The 26101-nt window shown below is 58.4% G+C and overlaps 1 protein-coding gene across 1 annotated transcript in view; it reads left to right on the forward strand.

Annotated features, from left to right (window-relative positions):
- Positions 1-24394, forward strand: part of BCL9 (BCL9 transcription coactivator) — a 49475-nt gene extending 25081 nt beyond the window's left edge. The window contains 10 exon segments of the mRNA XM_038757732.1: positions 13869-13951; positions 15805-16113; positions 16820-17130; positions 17683-17872; positions 18631-18730; positions 19911-21338; positions 21340-22225; positions 22770-22780; positions 22782-23031; positions 23121-24394. Of these exon segments, the coding sequence (XP_038613660.1) occupies positions 16061-16113; positions 16820-17130; positions 17683-17872; positions 18631-18730; positions 19911-21338; positions 21340-22225; positions 22770-22780; positions 22782-23031; positions 23121-24256 (4365 nt within the window). The 5' untranslated portion in view covers positions 13869-13951; positions 15805-16060 and the 3' untranslated portion in view covers positions 24257-24394.
- Positions 24395-26101: the final 1707 nt, after the last annotated feature.

Genomic DNA, 26101 nt, shown 5'->3' on the forward strand with positions numbered 1-26101 from the left:
TAAAACTTAGACCCATGTGAGACATGGACTGTGTCCAACCTGATTAATTTGTATCGACTCCAGCACTTAGTGCCAGGCACGTAGTAAGTAATCAACAAACTGAGCTCCCTTTTTCCCAGACTGAGCCCCCTTTTTCCTCTCCTCCTCCCCTCCATCGCCCTCCCTCCCTCTGCCCCATCCCCTTCCCCTCCCCATAGCACTTGTGTATATTTGTAAATATTTATTACTTTATTTTACTTGTACATATTTACTCCATTTTGCTAACGGTGTGCATAGAGCTATAATTCTGTTTATTCTGATGGTTTTGACACCTGTCTACTTGTTTTGTTTTGTTGTCTGTCTCCCCCCTTCTAGACTCTGAGCCCGTTGTTGTGTAGGGATCGTCTCTCTCTGTCGCCCTGCTCTCCTTCCACAACTCTTGAGTCCTGTGTGGGATGGGGATTGGGTCCGATTAGATCCCTCTAGACCGTGCGCTCGTTGTGGGCAGGGAATGAGTCAGCTGACTATTACATTGTACTCTCCCAAGCTCTTAGTAAGTGCCCAATAAATAACATTGATTGATTGTCTTGTATCTACCCCAGCGCTTAGCCTAGTGGTTGGCATATTGTCAGCTTTTAGTAAATACCATCATTAAATGGCTGCAGAGTGGTAGGAGGAGGCTTGGGTGACAGGGTGAAGTGCTTTGCTGGTTATCAATCAGTAGTGTTTATTGAACAGTACAGAGAATGCAATACTAGGTCCTTGAGGCCACAGAAAAAGAGACACAGTCCCTGCCCTGAGATGTTCACGCTCTGATGGGGGTGGTAAGCCGGACTGTAAACTCACTGTGGGCAGGGAATGTGTCTGTAATATTCTTCTCTCCCAAGTGCTCTAAATAAGTTTGACTGCCTGACTAAGAGTCTCCTAAATGAATCACAGAAGCGGGAAGTAGTGCCGTGGGGTTGCAATAACTTGGTACTTAGGTGGCGCGGAAGGGTCGAAATGGTAGATGGGGGACATCATCATCATCATCAATCGTATTTATTGAGCGCTTACTGTGTGCAGAGCACTGTACTAAGCGCTTGGGAAGTACAAGTTGGCAACATATAGAGACGGTCCCTACCCAACAGCGGGCTCACGGTCTAAAAGGGGGAGACAGAGAGCAAAACCAAGCATACCAAGAAAATAAAATAAATAGAATAGATATGTACAAATAAAATAAATAAATAAATAAATTGAGAAATAAATATGTACAAACATATATACATATATACAGGTGCCTTGGGGAAGGGAAGGAGGTAAGATGGGGGGATGGAGAGGGGGACAGAAGATAGCGAGAGGGTTGAGGCGGGTGGGAGAATCACACGATAGTTTCGGGCCACTTTGAGACGCCTTTTCCAGGTCCCGCTGGAAATTGGGGCCGGGCAAGTAAATGCGCATGGTGGCCATGCGGTTGGCTACCAGAAAGTGGGCTAAGGATGGAGCAACTGGATGGGGAAGGCCCCGGGTGTGATCGGTCAATCAGGAAATCGTATTTTATTAAGTGCTTATTGTGCGCAGAGCACTGTACTTGGCATGTGGGAAAATACAGTACAACAGAGTTGGTAGGTGTGCAGTCCCTGCCCACGAGGAGCAGTTTGGCCTGGGAGTCGGGCTCTGTCACTCACCTGTGGGATGACTTTAGGCAAGTCACTTCACTTCTCTGTTCCTCGGTTATCTCATCTGTAAAATGGGGATTAAGGCTGTGACCTCTGTGTGGGCCAGGTACTGTGTCCAACCTGATTAGCTCAGTTATCTGTAAAATGGGGATTAAGACTGTGAGCCCCCTGTGGGACAACCTGATCCCCTTGTAACCTCCCCAGCGCTTAGAACAGTGCTTTGCATGTAGTAAGCGCTTAATAAGTGCCATCATTATTATTATTCGCTTGTATCTACCCCAGCGCTCAGTACAGGGCCTGTCACATAGTAAGCTTAACAAATACCCCAAAAAGTGGAGCTTCCAGTCTAGTGGGACAGACATTCATATAAATTACATAGGGAGAAATGGGAGTGTAAGGCTCTGTATATAATGCTGTAGGGCTGTCATGGGGTGAGTATCAAGTGCTTTAAGGGGTACAGATCTGAGTGCGGGGGTGATGCAGAGGGGAGGGCGCATAGGGGAAATGAGGACTTGGGGAAGGCCTCTTGGAGGAGAGGTGATTTTAGGAGGGATTTGAAGGCGGGGAGGGTGGTGGTCTGTTGGCTATATAGGGGGAAGGAGTCCCAGGCCACAGGGAGGATGTGGGTGAGATGTCGGCTGTGGGATGTTGAGATCGAGGTACAGGGAGCAGGTTGGTGCAAGAGCAGCAGGTTGTGCATGTGGATGAGGCACTTGTTTAGCCCTCTCTGCCCCACCTCCTGGGTTTGGAGAGAAGCAGCGTGGCTCAGTGGAAAGAGCCCAGGCTTTGGAATCAGAGGTCATGGGTTCTAATCCCGGCTCCGACAATTGTCAGCTGTGTGACTCTGGGCAAGTCACTTCAATTCTCTGGGCCTCAGTTTCCTCATCTGTAAAATGAGGATTAAGACTATGAGCCCCACCGTAGGACAACCTGATCACCTTGTAACCTCCCCAGCGCTTAGAACAGTGCTTTGCACGTAGTAAGCGCTTAATAAATGCCATTATTATTATTATTTTATTATGTCTCCCCTGCCCTTTACCTTCCCCACCACCACCTGGCTTGATGCTGGGGGGGGGGGGGCGGTGTCTCACTTCCCTCTGGAAAAATCTAGGTTTCTAGGGCATCCCTAGGGAACCAAACTCCTCCTGCCCTTAGTCAATCAACCAATAGTATCGACTCAGTGCTGACAGCGTGCAGAGCACTGCTAAGCGCTTGGGAGAATACACTCAAATTAGAAGACATAAACCCTTCCTCTAAGAGCCTCCAGTCTACCGCAGGCAGAGCACGTGCTAAGGCCTTGGGAATCGAATAGTGACACAAGACACGATCCCTGCCCTCTGGAAGCTTAGAGTCTGGCAGGGGACACAGGCCAGTCACTCCCCAACAAGTTCAGTCCATCAGTTAGCAGATGACTAGTGGATCGGTCCATGTGACTCTCTTCCTTCTCTTGCACCTATCTGGGCCCAGGTGAGGAGCAAGGGACCCTAGTTGATTTTGTGATTGGGAGGGTGTGGGCAATGAAGAGGTTGAAGGGGACGGGGTTGTGGACTACTCCCGGGAAACTGGGGTTGCTGAGGGTCCTGGACTTCCAGTTGGGTCCACAGGGACAGCTTCTTGCTCCAAATGGGATGCAGAGGATCAGCGCCAGTCCCTCCCACTGTGGGAATGTCGCTTCATAACCACGTGGTGTTATTTAAGCATTTCCTAGGTGCCTAAGCACTGGGACGCTACTGATGATCAGGTCGGACGCAGCCGCCGGCCTCAGTGGCCCCAGGCGGGACTCCCGGTCTTGGACGTGGGGAGAGCCGGCTTCTTAAGCCCCATTTTGCAGAGGAGGAAACCGAGGCCCAGAAGCGCTCAGTGACCTGCCCAAGGCAGGTAATGGCCAAGCTGGGATGAGAATCCTCCCTCCTTCCTGGAACTTCCTCCCTGCCTTCACATCTGGCAGACCACAGCCCGGCCCCTCTTTAGAGCCCTTCGGAAATCCCACCTCCGATCCACTTCTCGCCCCACCTGCCGCTTCAGCGCTTCTGCGTCACATAAGCCCTTGGGTACTCACAACCTCCTGTTGCTCTTAGCTACATAACTTTATACTTGCAGAGCCTCCTCCATCTCTAGTTGATCTTAGCGTCTGCTTTCCCGGCTTGCCTGTATATTCCTTGAGGGCCGGTCTCATCCTGTTTTCTGTGGTTCTCTCCGAAGCACCGAGTACACAGTGCTGTGCACACAGTAGGTGCTTGGTAAGCGCTACTGACTGATTGATTGTCCTGATTTCTACTTCCATGCTCTTCTCACCAGGCCACTCTCTCTCCCAGAGGGTCTACTCCTCTGCAAGTGTCTGCTCCCCTGGGAGCTTCTGCAAGATGAGTTCATCCTGTGGCAGTGACCTTTGACCTGTCACTTAGGAGAGAGCGTAGGCCAGCAGGAAACACCCCGGGCTCTGGTTTTGAGGGTGGCCTTAGTCCTCAAGGCAGGCAAGTCTTTGTGACTCGGTTTCCTCATCCGATATTGTGATAACTGCCTCTGAAGGTTGAACCCTTTGACGAAATGAGCTTCTGTAGATGGATACCATTGAGTTTGTTTCCTCACTGCAAATAGCTTTTTTTCTGGATACTAAGGGTTGCAGAGGTGGTATTTATTGAGCGCTCATTGGGGGCGGTGGGCTGTACTGAGCGCTTGAGAAGGTACCGTGGCAGCAAGACAAGCTATGGAGCAGATCCAGCACCGTACCAGGGGGCAGAGAGAAAGGGGATGCTTAAGAAGGGTGGGGTGAAGTGTGACGAAGTGCAGTTTAATCCCTGAAGACAGGGTCTCGGCAGACCAGGAGTGGACAAAGACTGGCATCTTCCATCTTTCTGGAAATCAATCAATCAATCGTATTTATTGAGCGCTTACTGTGTGCAGAACACTGGCTACCCACCTGGTCCAGGGTGTTAAATCGTGACATCTGGTCAACAAGTGGGTGCTACCGCTAAATAATAACAACAATAATAATGGTGCTTCTTAAGCGCTTACTATGTTCCAGGCGCCGGGGTAGACACAAGTCATTCAGGTTGGACACAGTCCCTTTCCGACATGGGGCTCACACTCTCCATTTTGCAGAGGAGGTAACTGAGGTCCAGAGAAGCGGTGACTTGTTCAAGGTCACACAGCCGACGTGCGGCAGAGCCGGGACTAGAACCCGGGTCCTTCTGGCTCCCGAGCCCGTGCCTCTGCCTGTTCCCATCCTCCTCCCGGGGCCCAGCTGGAGGCCTGATAACTATTGCCTGGAAGGGGGTGGGGGACATCGGCCGATTCTGGGGTCCATGGTGTGGGGTGTATTGATCAGTCAGTGGTATTTATTGAGCGCTTACCACGTGCTTGGTCTCCAAGGCGGCCGCTGGCTGCTTGGCAGGACCTGGGTGGCTGCCCTTCTCCACCACCAGCCTAGTGGTCCCAGTGGTATCTGTTTGGAAGCCACCCAGAGTCTAAATAAGGGTCTAATCAATAGTGTCTACTGAGCACCTACTGTGTGCGGAGCTCTATACTGAGCACTTGGAGGAGTCCTATAGAGTTCATTAACACAATTCGGGCCCTCGAGGAGCTTACAGTCTGCAGTGTGCCGAGCACTGTTCTAAGCACTTGGGAGAGTAAAATAGAGTTAGATGTGATCCCGGCCCTCGAGGAGCTTATAGCTTTTCTGGGTGCTTTGCAAAAGAATTGGTAGACATGATCCCTACCCCTCCGTCAACTTCGCAGCATGGGAGTGCCCATCCATTCTCGCACCTGTAGTCCCCCTCCGAATCTCCCATCAGTCTCAAATCTTCTAGCAGTGGACAGTTAGTGCCCACTGGCCCCCCAGAGCTCCCCTGCCCTTGGAACCTCTTCGTCCTACCTCACTTCACTCCTCTCCTACTCCAACCCAGCCTGCACACTTCACTCCTCTAATGTCAATCTTCTCACTGTGCCTCCATCTCGTCTATCTCTCTGCCTGTCTCGCTGCCCACCTCTCACCCACATCCAACCTCTGGCGTGGAATGCCCTCCCTCCTGAGCCCACTGTTGGGTAGGGACTGTCTTTATATGTGGCCAACTTGTACTTCCCAAGCGCTTAGTACAGTGCTCTGCACACAGTAAGCGCGCAATAAATACGATTGATGATGATGACAGACAGTTATTCTCAGTTTCAAAGCTTTATTGAAGGCACAGCTTCTCCAAAAGGCCTTCCCTAAGCCCTTTAGTCCTCTTCTTCCACTCCCTTCTACCTCGCCCTGATTTGCTCCCTTTATTCATTCCCCCCTCCCAACCCCGTAGTACTTATGTACATATCTGTAACTATTTCTATTAATGTCTGTCTCCTTCTCTGAACTGTAAGCTTGTGGAGGGCAGGGAATGTATCTGTTCTGTTGCTTTATTGTACTCTCCCAAGCGCTAGTACAGTGCTCTGCGAACAGTAAGTGCTCAGTAAATACAGTTGACTGACTGACTGCCTCTTCTTCCAGTGGCGGGGACCACCAAGGGGATTTCTGGGCCTGCTACCTTTGGCGGGCACAACCTACCGCTTTGTAAGATGGTTATGGTGGTGAAGTTCCTGTTCTGTGCCAAACACTGTGCTCAATGCTGGGGCAGACAGAGGAACCCCATCCCATACGGGGCTCACTACCTAAGAGAGAGGGAGAGCATGGATCTTTTCTCCATTTTACAGTGGAGGACACTGAGGCCCAAAGAGATTCAGTGACTTTCCCAAGGTCACACAGGCCAGGGGCAGAGCTGGGACAAGGTCGTGGGTCTCTTGCCTGGCAGAGCGACCTCCCTTCTCGCTTCCCACCTCCGGCTGAAGAAGCGGATCCTTGGCAGAGCAACCTCCCCTCTCGCTTCCCACCTCCGGCTGAAGAAGCGGTTCCTTTGGCCTGGGGACTTTGGTTCTAGTCCCAACCCCAGTTTAGTGCTTACAATGTGCCAGGCACCGTACTGAGCGCTGGAGTAGATATAAATAATCAGAGTAGACACAGTCCATGTTCCACGTGAGGCCCACAGTCATAATCCCCATTTTACAGATGAGGTGACTGGGGCCCCGTTAAGTGACAAGGCAGACAAGTGGAGGAGCTGGGATTAGAACTCGGGTCCTCCCGACTTGCAGGCCCATGCTCTACCCACTAGGCCACGCTGCTTTGGGTCAGTCACTTCGTACAGCCCATTTCTCAGTCTGTAAGGTGGGAGCGATGAGGCCTGCTTCTCCCTCCCAAGCTGGCAGGCAGGGAGGCCCTAGGTTGAGGTGAGGAATGGGTGTGAAAACTCTGGGCAGGTATCGGCTGGTGATGTCACTCCCAGGATTTATCCTTTGACAACAGGCATTTTGGAAAGGGGAGGGTGAGTTGGCAGCAGAACCCCAAGTGCCACCTTTGTCCACCTTGACTATCATGTGCCCACTTCAGTCTGTACTCCCCACTTCAGTCTATACTTCACTCTGCTGCCTGGATCATCTTTGTGCAGAAGCACTCTGGGCATGCTACTGCCCTCCTCAAAAATCTCCAGTGGCTGCCCGTCAACCTACGAATCAAGCAAAAACTCCTCCCTCTTGGCTTCAAGGCTGTCCATCCCCTCGCCCCCTCCTACCTCACCTCCCTTCTCTCCTCCTCCAGCCCAGCCCGCACCCTCCGCTCCTCTGCCGTTAACCTCCTCACTGTACCTCGTTCTCACCCATCCCGCCATCGACCCGTAGCCCACGTCCTTCCCCTGGACCGAAATGCCCTCCCTCCACACGTCCGCCAAGCTCGCTCTCTTCCTCCCTTCAAAGCCCTACTGAGAGCTCACCTCCTCCAGGAGGCCTTCCCAAACTGAGCCCCCTTTTTCCTTTCCTCCTCCCCACCCCCCCGCCCTACCTCCTTCCTCTCCCCCACAGCACTTGTATCTATTCGTACAGATTTATTACTCTATTTTATTTTGTTAATGAGGTGCACATAGCCTTAATTCTATTTGTTCTGACGATTTTGACACCTGTCTCCATGTTTTGTTTTCTTGTCTGTCTTCTCCTTCTAGACTGTGAGCCCGTTGTTGGGTAGGGACCGTCTCTGTATGTGGCTGACTTGTACTTCTCAAGCGCTTAGTCCAGTGCTCTGCACACAGTAAGCGCTCAATAAATACGATTGAATGAATGAATAGGGGCCCCTTCATCATCATCAGTCGTATTTATTGAGCGCTTACTCCGTCACAGGCGGGCTGACCCAAGTGAGGGGGAGGCTGGGGTGATGGCCGTGGCCAGATCCTGCCGGGCAGGAGCGGGTGGTCTAGCCAGGTGGGAACCCCCAGGCGTCTGGACTGCCAGCTTGACGTGGGCAGGAAACGTATCTACCGACTCTGTGATTTTTGTCCTCTCCCAAGCGTTTGGTACAGTGCTTGATAGATGCCATAGATGGTGATGATGAGTCTGAGAAACCAAGATGCCTGCAGGTCGGGCTGGAGCCTCTCCACACCCCCCAGACCCGAGCGGCTGGGGTCCGCTGTTGCGGGCAGCACTGTAGCTGCCTGGTCACTCTTCTCATTCATTCATTCATTCATTCAATCGTGTTTATTGAGCGCCTACTGTGTGCAGAGCACTGTACTAAGCACTTGGGAAGTACAAGTTGGCAACATATAGAGATGGTCCCTACCCAACAGTGGGCTCACAGTCTAGAAGGGGGAGACAGACAACAAAACAACACATATTAACAAAATAAAATAAATAGAATACAAAATAAAATAAATAGAATCAAAATAAAATAAATAGAATACAAAATAAAATAAATAGAATCCACTAAACCAAGCTCCTCTGTCTCCCAGGCCTAGAGGAAAGCTTAGAGAGGCACCATGGCCCAGTGGAAAGAGCCCGGGCTTGGGAGTCAGAGGTCATGGGTTCCCATCCCCGCTCAGCCGCTTGTCAGCTGGGTGACCCTGGGCAAGTCACTCAACCTCTCTGTGCCTCAGTTCCCTCATCTGCAAAACTGGGCCGTGCTGGGATGGGGCTCGCTCCTGGGCTGGGCTGGGCTGGCGGAATCGGTCAGGGGCGGGGGGGGGGGTGCCCGGCTGCTCAAGACCTGGAGGGTGAGACTTCGGAACCTGGGGGACGCAGGGGTGACACCCCTCTGAGGGACTGCCCTTTTTTTCCGAGTGAGGGCTCCAGAAATAGTCTCCGATGAACGTCCGGGTCCAGTGGCGAGGGAGGGGGTGACCAGAAACCCAAGTCTGTGGGTGCCAGCCCTGGGGGAGGCAGGCATCTGGGGGGGTGGGGTGGCAATCAGTTCCATTAATTTGAAAGAAAAAAAGAGCAAGGAGGGCCCAGGTGGGCTCTTTTTCCCAAGGCCTTCTCTGTGTGAGTGGGGCCAGGGACTTGTGTGGAGCCTACTGAGACCCGGAGTGCTGCTATGAGGAGTGCCCCTCGCCCTTCCCCTGCCCTGCCCTGCCCACCTCCTGCAGGAGCTGCCAAATATTTACCTACGTGTCACGCACCTGCCCACGAACAAGGGGGCCTCCGCCCCCGCTGAACCAACCAGATGGCTCACCTGCTCGAAGGGGAGGGGACGGACGGCAATGAGGGGAGTGAGGCCGTCAGTCAGTCAACCACTCATATTTATTGAGCGCTAACTTTGTGCAGACTACTTAACTAAGTGCTCGGGAGAGTACAACAGAATAGAACAGATACATTCCCTGCACACAACGAGCTTACGGTCTAGGTGGGGAGACAGGTGTTAATATAAATAAAATTACTGATATGTTTATAAGTACTATGGGGCTGGAAGGGGGGATAAATATGACTGAGTGAATTGAATGAATGAATCTTCATATCTGACTGACAGTTTCTCTCCCCCATCTTCAAAGCCTTATTGAAGGCACATCTCTTCCAAGAGGCCTTCCCAGACTAAGCCCTCCTTTCCTCTTCTCCCACTCCCTTCTGCGTCACCCTGACTTGCTCCCTTTGTTCATCCCCTCCTCCCAGGCCTCAGCACTTCTGTACATATGTGAGTGTCTGTTTATTGTTGTATTGTACTCTTCCAGGCACTTAATAATAGTGATGGTATTTGTTAAGCTCTTACTATGTGCCAAGCACTGTTCTAAGCCCTTGTGGGGGATACAAGATAATGAGGTTGTCTCACTTGGGGTTCAGAGTCTTAATCCCCATTTTACAGATGAGGTAACTGAGGCACAGAGAAGATAAGTGACTTGCCCAGAGTCACCCAGCTGACAAGTGGCGGAGCTGGGATTAGAACCCACGACCTCTGATTTCCAAGCCCGTGCTTTTTCCACCAAGCCACGCTGCTGTGCACACACTAAGGACTTAATAAATATGATTGAATGAATGAACAAGTACAGGGAGAAAGTCAAGGTGATGCGAAAGGGAGTGGGAGAAAAGGAAAGGAAGGCTTAGGGAAGGCTTCTTGGAGGAGGTGCACCTTCAGTAAGACTGCCTGACTAAGGGGAGGGGACGGATGGCAGTGAGGGGAGTGAGGAGGAGAGGAGACTGGGGAAGGGTTTTCCCAAGACAGTGATCCAACGTCACCGGAGCTTTCCCAAAGCAGGGCTCCAGCTTGGAGGTCGGCGGGGCCGTTGGGACCCTGCAGGACGAACGGGGTGTTTGGGGGTGCCCGGGAGAGAGCCGAGAGTCTCGGGGCGTTCCCCGTCCGTGACCCTGAGAGAGCACCTGATGGTCAGAGGATGGGACGCACCCAGGCCCTCTTAGATCGAGTTGACTGTTGGGTATCCCAGCCCAATCACAGGGCTTAAATGGCTAACAATTTAATAATTTACTACTATCAATCAATCAATCATTCGTATTTATTGAGCGCTTACTGTGTGCAGAGCACTGGACTAAGTGCTTGGGAAATACAAGTTGGCAACATATAGAGACAGTCCCTACTCAACAGTGGGCTCACAGTCTAAAAGGGGGAAACAGAGAACAAAACCAAACATACTAACAAAATAAAATAAATAGAATAGATATGTACAGTAAAATAAATAAATAACTAGAGTAATAAATATGTACAAACATATATACATATAAACAGGTGCTGTGGGGAAGGGAAGGAGGTAAGATGGGGGGATGGAGAGGGGGACGAGGGGGAAAGGAAGGAAGGGGCTCAGTTTGGGAAGGCCTCCTGGAGGAGGTGAGCTCTCAGTAGGGCCTTGAAAGGAGGAAGAGAGCTAGCTCGACAGATGGGCAGCGGGAGGGCATTCCAGGCCCGGGGCATGACGTGGGCCGGGGGTCGATGGCGGGACAGGCGAGAATTATTACTACTAATAATAGTAATAATAATTTTGGTACTTAAGTGCTTACTATGTGCCGAGCCCTGTTCTAAGTGCTGAGGTGGTTACAAGGCAGTCAGGTTAGGCACAGTCCCTGTCCCACATGGGGCTCAGACGCTTAATCCCTGTTTTACAGATGAGGTAACTGAAGCCCAGGGAAGTGAAGTGACTTGTCCAAGATTCCACCGCAGACATGTGGCGGAGCCGGGATGGGAACCCGAGTCCTTCTGATTCCCAGGCCTGTGCTCTACCCCCTAAGCCACGCTGCTTCTCTAACTTCCCAGGAAAGAGAGATGTGTATAGGGTCCCCGTGCGTTGGCGCTAGGACCGGGGTCGTGAGCATTCTCAAAAAGGGAGCGCGCAGCGTAATCTCCACGTTGGTCTCTGCTGCGTTGGCTCTTTTAAATGGCAAAATTTCAATTCACTCATTCATTCAGTTGTATTTACTAAGCGCTTACTGTGTGCAGAGCACTATACTAAGCGCCCGGGAGAGTATGTAATACAATAAAGAGTCACATTCCCAGCCCGCAACAAGACACAACATTGCCAAGATCCGCCCTTTCCTCTCCATCCATACCGCTACCCTGCTCATTCAAGCTCTTATCCTATCCCGCCTGGACTACTGCATCAGCCTTCTCTCTGATCTCCCATCCTCGTGTCTCTCTCCACTTCAATTCATACTTCATGCTGCTGCCCGGATTATCTTTGTCCAGAAATGCTCTGGGCATGTTACTCCCCTCCTCAAAAATCTCCAGTGGCTACCAATCAATCTGTGCATCAGGCAGAAACTCCTCACCCTGGGCTTCAAGGCTGTCCATCCCCTCGCCTCCTCCTACCTCCCCTCCCTTCTCTCCTTCTCCAGCCCAGCCTGCACCCTGTGCTCCTCCGCCACTAATCTCCTCACCGTACCTCGTTCTCGCCTGTCCCGCTGTCGACCCCCGGCCCACGTCATCCCCCGGGCCTGGAATGCCCTCCCTCTGCCCATCTGCCAAGCTAGCTCTCTTCCTCCCTTCAAGGCTGAGAGCTCACCTCCTCCAGGAGGCCTTCCCAGACTGAGCCCCTTCCTTCCTCTCCCCCTCGTCCCCCTCTCCATCCCCCCCATCTTACCTCCTTCCCTTCCCCACAGCACCTGTATATATGTATATATGTTTGTACATATTTATTACTCTGTTTATTTATTTATTTTACTTATACATATCTATTCTATTTATTTTATTTGGTTAGTATGTTTGGTTTTGTTCTCTGTCTCCCCCTTTTAGACTGTGAGCCCACTGTTGGGTAGGGACTGTCTCTATATGTTGCCAATTTGTACTTCCCAAGTGCTTAGTACAGTGCTCTGCACATAGTAAGCGCTCAATATGATTGATTGATTGATTGATTGACCCGCAATTGTTCTGGTATTGCACTCTGGCCTGTTGGCTCTCGTCCCAGTGTTCTTCCCAGTGCTCCCACCATCCGCCAAAGGGTCCATCATTAAGGGCAGGGAATGTGTCTTGGGCTTTGATTGTCCTTGTCAAGCACTTAAAAAGTTGCCTTGCCCCTGGTGGGTGTGCTCGGTCCAAGGTGTTAAAGCGGAGAGTGGGCGGGAGTCAATTTCCGGAAGGTCACCCCTCCGAGGAAAGTCAGACCCGGCAACCAGGACCCCGGGCATGACTCGAAAGGGATTGTGAAGTCATTGTTGCCAATTTGTACTTCCCAAGCGCTTAGTACAGTGCTCTGCACATAGTAAGCACTCAATAAATACGATTGATGATGATGATGATGATTGTTGACTCTTCTCCTAAAGGGGCAGTAAGATGGTGGGGTCTTTATCAGGGAAGCCCTCAGCCTTTCTGGTTTCTGGAAGGACAGAATCTCCACGTAGGGACAGGGTAGAGCCGGCTAACGGTGGTGCCCAGGAGGAGCTCTAGATCGGGTGGAGACTGTAAGCTCATGGGTAGGGACCCTGACTGGGATATATATCGTACGCTCCTAGAACCGTAATCTGCCCACAGTAAGCGCTCAGTATGTACCATAGACAGACCGACCAACTGACTGACGCTGGAGGACAAAGGGGAAAGCGGTTTTGGGGTGGAGGGAGGGCCAGGCCCTGACATTAGGGACTCCCGGCGAGAGTGAGCGGAGAGGAGGTGCGGGGAGCCACTGGGACAAACTCTGGCCAAAAGTGTCTAAATTCTGTTGGTTCTTCTAGAGTGTAATCTCCTTGTGGGCAGGGAACATGTCTGTCAACTCAGTTATAATGTATTTACTCTCCCGAGTGCTTACTATAGTGCACTGCATACATCAGAGAATCAGTATAGCTCAGTGGAAGGAGCCCGGGCTTTGGAGTCAGAGGTCAGGGGTTCAAATCCCGGCTCCGCCACTTGTCAGCTGTGTGACTTTGGGCAAGTCACTTCACTTCTCTGTGCCTCAGTTCCCTCATCTGTAAAATGAGGATTAAGACTGTGAGCCCCGCGTGGGACAACCTGATCACCTTGTAACCTCCCCGGCGCTTAGAACAGTGCTTTGCACATAGGAAGCGCTTAATAAATGCCATTATTATTTAGTACTCAATAAATCCAAGTGATTGAGAGGTTTAGGCTCTGGGTAGTGGGGTGATGGGACTGCTAAACACTGGACTGATCACTTGAAAGAGTACAGTGTTCTGGAAGGCACAGTTCCTGGAAGACACAACGCAATTACGTTGCCAACTTGTACTTTTCAAGCGCTTAGTACAGTGCTCTGCGCACAGTAAGCGCTCAATAAATACGATTGAATGAATGAATGGGGCAGAGTTGGGTTTTTTTTTCTCCCCTCCAGTCGCGGAGGCAATGATTGAAGGTCCACGGGCCGTCAGGGGAGTTCTCCACAGTCTCTGGGGGCTCTCCACCGTGTCCGGGGGCTGTATCCAAGTTCTCCGGGGGCAGCACGGCAGGCTGTCAGGTTTGGGACTTTGGTGCCGTGGCCTTGTTTCTGACTGAGCGGTCCTCTCCCGCAGGTGTGTTTGGCTCTGGCGGGCCGGGCCCCTCGCGTCGTCGCCTCCAGGATGAACAGCGCAGTGTCGTGACGCCGAGGGTGTTGGTGAGCGGCCCGGCGGGAGGAGGGTGGGGAGGGGATGTCCTTCGGGGTGGCCGGGTCCCGTGGAGAGAGCCCAGGGCTGGACTCAAACCCCAGCTCGGCTACTGTCCTGCTGTGTGACGTGGGGCAGGTTGCCCACCCTCTCTGGGTCTCAGCTTGGACTGCAGTAAAATGGGGGTGAGAATGCCCCTTCCTACCTCCCCTTCACAAAATGTGTGGACAGACGGGGCTGCTCTCGGCTAGGTTTGCCGCTGTGCAAGGTTGCCCCTCGGTGACTCTTGCACGGCGAATAATAATAATAATAATGATGATGGCATTTGTTAAGCGCTTACTATGTGCTAAGCGCTGGGGGAAGGAGAAGCAGTGTGGCCTAGTGGAGAGAGCCCTCCCCCCAGGCTGGCGTGCGCTTAGTAATCCCACTGGCAAACGCTCGTGAAGCAGCGTGGCTCAGTGGAAAGAGCCCGGGCTTTGGAGTCAGAGGTCACGGGTTCGTATCCCGGCTCTGCCAAATGTCTGCTGTGTGACCTTGGGGAAGTCACTTAACTTCTCTGAGCCTCAGTTACCTCATCTGTAAAATGGGGATGGACTGTGAGCCCCACGTGGGACAACTTAGTCCCCTTGTATCCTCCCCAGCGCTTAGAACAGTGCTTTACACATAGTAAGCGCTTAACAAATGCCATTATTATTATTATTATTATTATTATTATTCCAGCACTGACTCTGTGATGAATGCACAAAGAAGCAGTCGGTCAGTAATGTTTCTTGAGTGCTGACTGTGCGCGGAGCACCATATTAAGCGCTTCGAAGAGTACAAGAAGCAGCATGGCCTAGCGGAAAGAGCATGGGCCTGAGAGTCCGAGGACCTGAGTTCAAAACCCAACTCTGCCACTTGTCTGCTTTGTGACTTTGGACAAGTCACTTCGTTTCTCTGTGCCTCAGTTACCTCACTGGTAAAATGGAGATTATGACCGTAAGTCCCATGTGGGACAGGGACTGTGTCCAACCCATCTTTCTTGTACCCCAGCGCTTAGTACAGTTCCTGGCACATAGTAAACGCTGGAACAAATTCAGTTTAACAAAAAAAAACCCAAAACTTTCTGGAGCAGCTAGAAGACAGTCATTCATTCAATCGTATTTATTGAGCGCTTTCTGTGTGCAGAGCGCTGTACTAAGCGCTTGGGAAGTACAAGTTGGCACCATATAGAGACGGTCCCTTCCCAACAACGGGCTCAAAGTCTAGAAGGGGGGAGTCATGCATTCGTTCAGTTCAGTCGTATTTATCGAGCGCTTCTTGCGTGCGGAGCACTGTAAAGAAGCAGAGAAGCAGCGTGGCTCAGTGGAAAGAGCACGGGCTTTGGAGTCAGAGGTTGTGGGTTCAAATCCCGGCTCTGCCAGTCGTCAGCTGTGTGACTTTGGGCAAGTCACCTAACTTCTCTGTGCCTCAGTTACCTCATCTGTAAAAGGGGGATGAAGACTGTGAGCCCCCCGTGGGACAACGTGGGACAACCTGATCACCCTGTAACCTCCCAGCGCTTAGAACAGTGCTTTGCACGTAGTAAGCGCTTAATAAATGCCATCATTATTATTATTATTATTACTGTACTCAGTGCTTGGGAGAGTACACAATAACAATAAACAGACACGTTCCCTGCCCGTAACGAGCTTACAGTCACATCCAGCAGAGTGGTCCCCATCTTTCAGAGGGGAAAGCTGAGGCCAGGAGGGTTTCCGGGCCCAACCTTAGGGAGCCGCCCTTCAGCCCAGGGCTCTGTCCAGTGGGCCGCCCCGTCTGTCCACGGATGCAGTGGGGAGTTGCCCGCCTAACGGATGTTCCCCCTGGCCCGGCGTGTCCCCAGCGCGCCCCGGAGATGCGAGAGTCTTACGCAGCAGCCGCGGCTGCAGGCACCCGCCCAGAGGATGCTGGAGCTGGCAGCGGGGAGAGCCCACGACCGCAGCCGCCGGGAACGGCCCCGAGGGACGGGGCCCGCAGACAGACGGCGCTGAGGGGCCCCCACGGCCCGCTCTGCTCCTCGGCCCCCGCTGGCCGCCCCCCTCCGCCGAGGGGCCCTTGGTGAGCCGTCCCGCCCGCCGCCCGCAGCTCAGCGTCGATCAATGCATCCCAGCACCCCCAAAGTGAGGAACTCCCCGTCAGGAAACGCCCAGAGGTGAGTCGGGCGGCTGGGGGAGGGGGCACGGTCCCACCCACGGGCACCGCCGGGCACCCCCAGGCGGCCCTCCGGGACCCCGGCTGGTCATGGGCAGAGCCGGCCCCGGTGCCGAACGCGGTGATCCCCTTGTGTTTGGTGGGAGACGCCTCTGGGCGTGCCTAAAAACCGCGTGGCTCAGTGGAAAGAGCAGGGGCTCTGGAGTCAGAGGTCAATCAATCTATCAGTCAATCGTATTTATTGAGCGCTTACTGTGTGCAGAGCACTGCACTAAGCTCTTGGGAAGTACAGGTCGGCAACACATAGAGACAGTCCCTACCCAACAGCGGGCTCACAGTCTAGAAGACTGAAGAAGGTCATAGGTTTGAATCCCGGCTCCGCCACTTGTGAGCTGTGTGACTTCGGGCGAGTCACTTAACTTCTCGGAGCCTGAGTTACCTCATCCGTAAAATGGGGATTAAGACTGTGAGCCCCACGTGGGACAACCTGATCACCTTGTATCCACCCCACCCCACCAGCGCTTAGAGCAGTGCTTTGCACATAGTAAGCGCTTAACAAATGCCATCATTATTATTATTATTATTATCATTATCATCGTTATTACAAGGATCGTGCTGCCCAAGATCTGCCCCCTCGTCCTTCCTCTGCCCCTCATTGCCCTCTCGCCCCCCTCCCGAGCCTGACCCCCTCCTTGGTTCCTTTCTAGCAGCCCCAAGTCCAAACAGGAGGTGATGGTCCGCCCCCCACCAGTGATGTCCCCGTCTGGAAACCCCCAGCTGGAGTCCAAGTTCTCCAGCCAGGGGAAGCCGGGGGGAGGCCCCGCCGGCCAGGTGCAACCCGACCCCAAGCCCGGGACCCACACGGCCAAGACCCTGCCCGGGGCGGGCGGGGGCATGGGGCTGAAGAACGGGGCCGGCAATGGGGCCAAGGGAAAGGGCAAGAGGCCACGAGGCGTCTCGGCCGACTCCTTCGACCAGAGAGACGGCGGGACTCCCGGCGATGACGCCGAAATCAAAGGTGAGCCCTCCTGTCCAGGCTGCCCGTCCCCCTCCTCGTCTTCCCCACCCCGGGCTGCCGACCTTGCTCTCGGGAGCCATCTGGGTAGTCCCGGGAGGGTTGGTCTCGGCCCCCAGTCCTTTCTCCCTCTCCCTCTCTTCTTCCCCTCCATCACAGGGTGGGAGCCAGCCATGCCGGCTTGGTCCCCTGGAGCCAGGGGGCCTGATCCTGGGCTGGCGTCTGACTGAGGCCCGGGGGTTGCTGCTCTGTCTGGTGGGCGGCCCCGAGGGGAAGCCCTAACAGCTCTGGCCTCGGTCCACCCCAGCAGACCTGGTTGGGCTGGGCAGAGAGCAGATGGCCTGCCCGGGACCCATCCGATGAGCAGATGTGTAGTGGCGGGGGGCAGGGGCGGTCCAGAGCACCCCACAGAGCCGAAGGAGTCGTGCCATTTTAGCCCTCACAACCCACGGGGTCGCCCGGAGTGGCCGCTGGCCGCCACGGGCCGGAGTGGCTTCCCGCCCCTTCCCCGCCGGCTGCAGCCCTGCCCACAACCCTTCCCCCGCCCCCCTGCAGATTGCAACTCTGCCGAGCATGGCAAGACCCAGGACCCACCACACCCGCCGCACCCCCTGGCGCCTTCCAACGCGGCGACCCCCAGGTCTTCCACCCCCGCCCACAGCCAGCCCGCCGGGGCCGAGCCGGCTGCTGCCCAGAAGACACCAGCAAAAGTGGTTTACGTGTTCTCTACCGACATGGCCAACAAGTGAGTCCCCGGCTAGGGCTGGGACCGGCAAGCGAGGGTGTAGTTAGGACTGTGGGCTGGGCCAGGGCTGCTGGGAGGGGGCTTTTTCTCACAAGCCACCTCATCTGGGCACACGTGTCAGCTTCCTCACTGCGGCTCTGCGGGGTCATGGGACTCCCACGTTTGCAGCTTGCCTCTTATCACAGACCCAGCTGGGGTGAGATTAGCTTGGGGCCGGCACAGGCCCTGAGGTAGGGACCGAAGGAGGAAGAGACAGGGTAGCAGAGAGAACCCCGAACCCAAAGCCTTCGAACGGCTGGGCGTGATGATTGAAAGCAGAAGGGAGAGGCAACGTCGCCTAGGGGAAAGAGCCCAGGCCTGGGGATCAGATGGACTTGGGTTCTAACCCCAGCTCCGCCAGCTGTCTGCTGTGTGACCTTGGGGAAGTCACTTTACTTCTGTGGGCCTCAGTTCCCTCGTTCATAAAATGGGGATTAAGATTGTGAGCCCTATGCAGGACAGGGACTATTTTCAACCCAGTGACCTTGCTTAGAACAGTGCCTGGCACATAGTAAGCACTTAACAAATACCGCAGTTATTATGATTACTATTCTAAAGCCCTGTTCGGGTCCTTTGGGGGCTCAGCGGAGAGGGAAGGTGAGAAGCGAGAAGGGCTGGTCTCCTGTCTCCTCCTCTTCCTCCCTTCCCTCTCCCGTGGCCCCCAGACTCCCTGCCCGGGTGTTCCAGCCGGGAGGTCTGAGCCGCCTGTCTCGTTGCAGGGCCGCAGAAGCCGTGCTGAAGGGCCAGTCGGAAACAATCGTGTCCTTCCACATCCAGAGCGTTTCGAACAGCAAGGTGGAGAGGAGCGGCGCCCCTCAGGTACGCACGCAGCCCGGGCCTCAGCCAGGACCGGCCCGGCCATCCCACCCCGCGGACCTCTCCCGTTCCCCGGGGGTCTCCCTCCTGCAGATCCTGTGGGCGCCGTGGGGCTGGACAGAGACCAGGCCCCAGCAAGGTATAGAAAAGAGCAACTCGTCCTGGAACCTGGGTTCCGATGCCCAGCCTCGCCCTCCCTTTGTGGCCAAGGGCACTTGTGAGTCTCCAGGCTCTGGTGCCCAGCTTGGGATGCCAACTTTCCGAGCGGGTAGCTGGCCGTGTTTCTCCGGGATGAGGGCAGCACTGGGGCTGCAGGAACAGTGACGTGCCTTCTTGCCTGCCCAACCTCCCTGAAGCCTGTCCGTCCTCCCTGGAGTCTGCCCGTCCCCCCCGCAGCCAGCCCTCCCAGCAAACATCAGCCTGAAGCCTTGGATGGGCCAGGCAGAGAACCGGCGGGCGTTTGGGTTGCTGCCAATCCCTCTCTCCCTCCTTCCCTCCCTCCCTCCTTCCCTCCCTCGGTCTCGGGCCCCCAAGGCGGCGTGCTGCCGGCCGGTTATCTTAGACGTGTTGCCGGGCAGATCCCTGATGGAATTTGACATGGGCAAGCGCGCACTGGAAACCGAGCCCTGGGGGCATGTGGCTGCCAGAAACTCGAGGAGAGCAGCTTCCTCATCCCTCCCCGGGTGAACAGCCTGCCTCTGCTTAGCTCAGAGCGAGGCCGGGCACACGCTGGGTCGGGGAGCCCCGGGGTGCGGGACCCGGCAGCGAGCCCCGGGGCCGGGCCAAGGGGAAGCGCTGTCAGCCCTCCGCCGTAGCGGGCGGTTGTGGGAGGAGGCCCTGGCTGGCTGGCTGGCCGGCCTCCCCGTCCACCTGCCCCCGCCCCAACTCAGCCCTGTGCCCCGTGGCGGCTGCTGAGTGCCAGCGTCCTGCCGAGCGCTAAGGAGAGCCTGACTGGAGCGAGACTGTGAGCCCTTTAAACTGTGAGCCCACTGTTGGGTAGGGACTGTCTCTATATGTTGCCAATTTGTACTTCCCAAGCGCTTAGTACAGTGCTCTGCACACAGTAAGCGCTCAATAAATACGATCGATTGATTGATTGATTGAGACGTGCACTTCCGGCCCTCCAGTAGCTGCCGGTCCCCATCGTGCCAACGACGCCATTGAACTCCTCTCTCTCCCCCAGAACGCACCGGTGGCCGCCCTCCGGAACGAGCCAAAGCCTCTCCCGCAGCCGCCGCCGCCGCCGCCGCCGCCGCCGCCTCCTCCCCCGCCGGCCTCGGCCTCCCAGGACCAGAACTCCAACCAGAATTCCAAGCTGCAGCCCCCCGCTCCCATCCCGGCCCCCGCCGGCAAGCCCGGCGGCCCCCCGTGCCCCCTGGACCGGGACAGCCCCGGGGCAGAGGGCCAACCGGTGCCTCCGGCGGGCAGCCCCTCCGCCTCCCCGCCGCTGGCGCCCGAGGGCCCGGGGCCGGGCTCCACGCCCAACCACCGAGCCGGGAGCCCCGCCCCCCAGGGGGGCGGCGGCGGCGGGGGGCCGGCCGGCGCCGAGCCCAAGGGCCCCCCGCCGGCCCCGGTCTCGGCCGGGGACCCCCCGGCCCTGGGGGAGAACCCGGACGGGCTGTCCCAGGAGCAGCTGGAGCACCGAGAGCGCTCCCTGCAGACGCTGCGAGACATCCAGCGCATGCTGTTCCCGGACGAGAAGGAGTTCGCCGGGGGGCCCCCGCCGGCCCCCGGGGGGGGCCTCGACGGCCCCGTCAAGAAAGCCGACGGCCCCCTCCAGGCCATGCTGGCCCAGTCTCAGAGCCTGGGGAAGGGGCCCGGGCCCCGGGGGGAGGGGGCGGTGCCGTTCGGCCCCCAGGGCCCCCGAGACCTGGCCTTCTCCCCCGAGGAGATGGCCCCGCCGCCCATGGGCTCCCAGGCCGGGCCTCTGGGCCCCGACCAGCTGGACCACATGACCCCCGAGCAGGTGGCCTGGCTGAAGCTGCAGCAGGAGTTCTACGAGGAGAAGCGGAGGAAACAGGAGCAGGTGGTGGTTCAGCAGTGCTCGCTGCAAGAGATGATGGCTCACCAGCACGGGCCCCGGGGGGTGGGCCGCGGCCCCCCGCCGCCCTACCAGCTGGGCCCCGGCGAGGGCTGGGGGCCCGGGGGGCCGGAGCCCTACCCCGACCCCATGGGCGGGGCCCACCCCCTGCCGCCCCGGGGCCTGGCCCCCCACGCCAACGTGGCCGGGGGCCCGCTGCGCCTCCCGGCCTTCGCCGGCATGATCAACTCGGACCTGGAAGGCCCCGGCGTCCCCAACCCCGCCGTCCGGCCCGGCCTCGCCGGAGCCCCCTGGGCCGACGAGGTCCCCAAGATGGGCGACGGCCGGCCCTTCCCCCCCGGCCCCGGGGTGCTGAGCGGCCCCGGCCGAGGGGAGCGTTTCCCCGTCGCCCAGGGCCTGCCCCCGCCCGAGGAGCTCTTCCCCCAGCAGCTGGCCGACAAACAGCTGGGCCTGCCCCCCGGGCTGGGCCTGGAGGTGAACCGGCTGCTCCCCCCCGGTGCCCAGCGCCACTTGGAGCCCGGCGGGGGCGGGGGCGGGGGCGGGGGCGGCGGCGCCCCGCTCTTCGCCCGGGGGGGGGCCGCTCGACGGGCCCCTGAGCCCGCCCAGGGGCGACTTCTCCAAGGGGCTCCCCCCGCCGCCGCCGCCGCCCCCGGGCCCCGGGCGGGAGCTCGACTTCGGAGTGGGCCCCGGGCCCCTGAAGGGGGAGGCCGGCCCCCCGCTCGTACCTCAGAAGATGCGGGAGGCCGGCGTGGGGCCCGACGAGATGCTCAAGCTACGGCCGGGCCTGGCCGAGCTGCTGCCGGCGCAGCCCAAGCTGGTGTCTCTGCCGTTCGCCGAGGGCCCCCAGCATCCGGACTACGGCCTGGCGAGCCGCCCCTTCCTCCCCGGCGCCGGCCCGGGGCTGCGCGGGCCCCGGGACCCGCTCGGCCCCGACCAAAGGACTAACAGCCGGCTCAGCCACCTGCCAGCACTACCTCTCAGCGGCCCCGGCGGCCCGGGCGGCCCGGGCCCGGCGGGGCCGCCCCCCGGGCAGCGGGGCGGGGGCGGCGGCGGCCCCGGCGGGGCCCTGGGGCGCAAACCCCTGGATGTTTCGGTGGCCCCCGGCCAGGTGCACTCGCCGGGCCTCAACCCCCTCAAGTCGCCCACCATGCGCCAGGTGCAGTCGCCCATGCTGGGGTCCCCTTCCGGGAGCCTCAAGTCGCCCCAGACGCCGTCGCAGCTGGCGGGCATGCTGGCGGGCCCGGCCGCCACCGCCGCCGCCTCCATCAAGTCCCCGCCCGTGCTGGGGTCTGCTGCTGCTTCGCCCGTGCACCTCAAGTCCCCGTCGCTCCCGGCCCCGTCGCCCGGCTGGGCCTCCTCCCCCAAGCCGCCGCTGCCGAGTCCCGGGATCCCCCCGAACCACAAAGCTCCCTCCCTCACCATGGCGTCCCCGGCCCTGCTGACCAACGTGGAGCCAGGTCAGCGCAGGGGGGACGCGGAGGGGGGACCCGGGGAAGCGGGGTGGGGGGGTCTTCCCCCCGAGTGGGGGCAGCTGGCTTGGCTCTCCCCTCCGGAGGAGGAGGGGCGGCTTCACGCCCCCCCTAGATCCGGAGCGAAGCCGCCGGCCCCAGGGGCCTACTCAGTGTGAGGAGCAGGACCTTCACGTCTGTTTTCTGATTGGACTCGGAGGCTTACGTGGCCCGGGTTCCCGAAAGGGTCCCAGATGGCATTTTGGGGGGGGGGGGTCTGTTACAGGGTACAGATGGCTGTCTGCCAGCTGCCCCAGCCAGGGCAGCCAGATCGGTCCCCGACTCTGTCCGGAGTTGTCCTGGCCCTTTGGCACCCGTGGGCGGCTCTCCCTTGGGCTGGCAGGAGACAGGCCTTCACGGGGCCGATCTCCACCCGGGTCCCGTGAGATGCCCCGAAGCGGGGCTTCTGGGGGGTGGGCCCGGGAATCGAGGCGGGGCCGGGACCGGGGACCCGGGTGAGGGCTGACCGACTCCCCCCCCCACCCCTCCACAGGTGGCCCCCCGCCCCCCCCCCGCCGGCCAGCCCTCGAGCGGGACCCTCCCCGGGAGCCTGCCGTCCAGCGCCCCGTACGCCATGCCCCCGGAGCCCACCCTCTCCCAGAACCCCCTGTCCATCATGATGTCCCGGATGTCCAAGTTCGCCATGCCCAGCTCCACCCCGCTGTACCACGACGCCATCAAGACCGTGGCCAGCTCGGACGACGACTCCCCTCCGGCCCGCTCCCCGAACCTGCCGCCGATGAGTAACCTGTCCGGTGAGGGCGGGGGCGGGGCGGGGCCGGGGCCGGGGATGGGGGCCGCCGGCGGGCCAGACTGACCGCCAGCCCCCTCTGTTCTCTCCTAGGGATGGGCCTGAACCCCCAGAACCCCCGCCTTCCGGCGCCCAATCCCGTGGTCCCTCTGCCCACCATGAGCCCCATGGGCCTGACCCAGCCTCTGTCCCATTCCACCCAGGTGCCCTCCCCGGGCACCATGGGGCCCGGCCTCCCCCCGCACGGCGTGCCGGTGGGGCCCGGCCTCATGGCCCACGCTCCCATGATGGGGCCCGGGGCCCCCGAGTCGGCCCTGGGCCCCCCCGGGCGGCTGGGCTTCGCGCAAGGCTTCCCCGCGGTCCAGTCCCCGCCCCAGCCGGTGCCGTTTCCCCACAACGGCCCCGGCGGAGGGGCCCAGGGGGGCTTCGCCGGCACCATGGGCTTCCCCGGGGAGGGGCCGCTCGGCCGCCCCGGCCCCCTCCCCCAGGGCTCCGCAGACCCAGCACTTTGCAAGGCCGGCGGGCCGGCGGGGGGGCCGGAGCCCTTCGCCGTCCTGGGCAACAGCCTGCCTTCGGTCTTCGCCGACCCGGACCTGCAGGAAGTGATCCGCCCCGGGGCCGCCGGCATCCCCGAGTTCGACCTGTCCCGGATCATCCCGTCGGAGAAGCCCAGCCAGACGCTGCAGTACTTCCCCCGCGGGGAAGGCCCCGGCCGCAAGGCGCCCCAGGGCCCCGGCCCCGGCCCCGGCTTCTCCCACGTGCCGGGGGTGCTGGGGGAGCAGGCGGGGCCCCGGATGGGTCTGGCCCTGCCGGCCATGGGGGGTCCGGGCCCCGTGGGCACGCCAGACCTCCCCCTGGGGACTGCGCCCTCCGGGCCGGGCCACAATCCCATGAGGCCTCCAGCCTTCTTGCAGCAAGGCATGATGGGACCCCACCATCGCCTGCTGGCGCCGGCCCCGTCGGCCATGCCCGGCCAGCCCGCGCTGATGAACAACCCGGCGGCCGCGGTGGGCATGATCCCGGGCAAGGACCGGCCGCCCCCCGGGCTGTACAGCCACCCGGGCCCGGTGGGCTCCCCGGGCATGGTGATGTCCGTGCCGCCCGGCATGATGGGCCCCCAGCAGAACCTCATGGTGCCGCCCCAGATGCGGCCCCGCGGGCTGGCCGCCGACGTCGGGCTGGGGGGCTTCGGCCAGGGCACGGGCCACCCGGGGAACATGATGTTCTGAGCGGGCGGGGCCGGCCCGGGGTCCGGACGGCGTGGACCCGGGGCTCCTCCGCCCGCCCTGCCGACCGACCGCTCGCTCGTGTCCCCCGCCGGCTGTGGTTTTTTTAAGATTTATTTTTTAAAGATTATTTTTGTGGACTGGGGCGGGAGTCTCCCCGTCCCCCTCCCTCCTCCCCTCCCCCCCCCCCCCCCCCCCCCGCCCCCGTGGGCCCGGAGTCGCACTGTCCTGTGTGTTTACGTCCTGTGGACCGGCTTCTCCCAGGACTTTCGTTTCGTTTTTGTTCCCTTTGGGGTTTCTGTTGTGGGCTGTACTCTAATTGCGAAAGGGACCGGTCCGTGGGGCGCGGGAGGGCACGCCGGCTCTCTGCTCCCCCCTCCTCCCCCACCCTTTGCTCGTGGCCCGCCCCCGCCCGGGTAAAGGAAAACCAAACTCCAACCTCAGAGCCGAGAATTAATGAAAAGCACAAAAAAGGAACTAAGTTCAGCAAGGGGAGGGAGAAAAATATTTTTTCTTTTTTTAAAAAAAAAAAGTCACACAAGTTGGGGACACTTTCCAGGGTGCTGTCCGGGGCTTTCTGTTGCTCCACACACACACATGCTCTGTCGTGCACTCATTCTCTCACCCCTGCTGTTGTGGACTCTTGCGCGTTCGCTGTCACATTCCCACGTGTGCCCTGTCATGCACGTGCTCCACCGTGCACACGCTCTGCCGTGTGCTGTCACGCAACTGCTCTTTCCTGCCCACCTCACGGGTGCGTCCTCACCTTTGGGCCTCCCTCCTCCACCCCCTTCTCCTCTGGCAGCTGTGTTCCCATGGGACAGCCTCGCTCTGTTCCTGCCCGCCCGAGGGGGCCCCTCCTCGCTGGGGTCTTGGCCTCCTCTGCCGTCCCCGCCCTCCCGTCCCGTCTCTTGCTCCCATGGGAGTCCCCGAGTGCTTGTGGGCGTGTGGGCGTGGATCTGGCACTCAGAGCCATCCGGGATTTTTCTTTGTTTTCTCATTTGTGACCACCCCCGTCCCTTTCTCCCCGATCCCAAGCGTAAAAACGTTCTGTGTAATCTCCATTCGATTTGGTACCAAACCACTCGCCGGGGCTGTGGTGTCCGAAAAAATAAAATATATTGTTTCTTACAAAAGTGGCCGGCACAGGGGCTCCTCTTTCCTCCAGGCCCCCGGGTGTGGGCGGCAAGGTTTTCTCCCGAGGGTTGGAGACTGTGCCCAGCTCAGTGCCCCTAACGGTGTAAACCCCTCGAGGGCAGGAATTATGTCAGCTATTGTGCTCTCCCAAGCGCCTCATACGGTGCTCTTCGCATTGTAAGTGCTCGGTCAATACGGTCGATTGATTGCTCCATGGGCTGGGTGCTGTCTCAGGATAGCACTGGGCTGGAGCCCGTCTGCTTGGTGTGCCTAGCTGCCAACCGCCACGCTGCTGGACGGAGGAGAGACGGCTGGGCGAGACACTCGGAACGGCGCCGCGCCAGTCCCCGTTGCTCCCAAAGCCGTGAGGGATTTTGATGCCAGGCAAGGCCAAAGGTAGGTACCGGTCTGTTGGCTGTGCCCCCACGAGCTGGTGCTGCAGGAGGAAGCGGCGTGACGTGGCGGATAGAGCATGGGTGTGGAAGTGAGAAGGACCTGGGTTCCAATTCCGGCTCCACCATTTGTCTGCTGTCTGACCTTGGGTAAGTCACTTTTCTGTGCCTCAGTTACCTCATCTGTAAAAGGGGAAGACTGAGCCCCATGGGGACTGTGTCCAACCTCATTAGCTTGTATCTACCCCAGGGCTTAGTACAGCGCCTGGCACGTAGTAAGTACATAGCAGATACCATTAAAAGAAGAGGAAGATGGTAG

Source organism: Tachyglossus aculeatus, chromosome 16 (assembly GCF_015852505.1).
Source record: "Tachyglossus aculeatus isolate mTacAcu1 chromosome 16, mTacAcu1.pri, whole genome shotgun sequence".
Classification (NCBI taxonomy): Eukaryota; Metazoa; Chordata; class Mammalia; order Monotremata; family Tachyglossidae; genus Tachyglossus; species Tachyglossus aculeatus.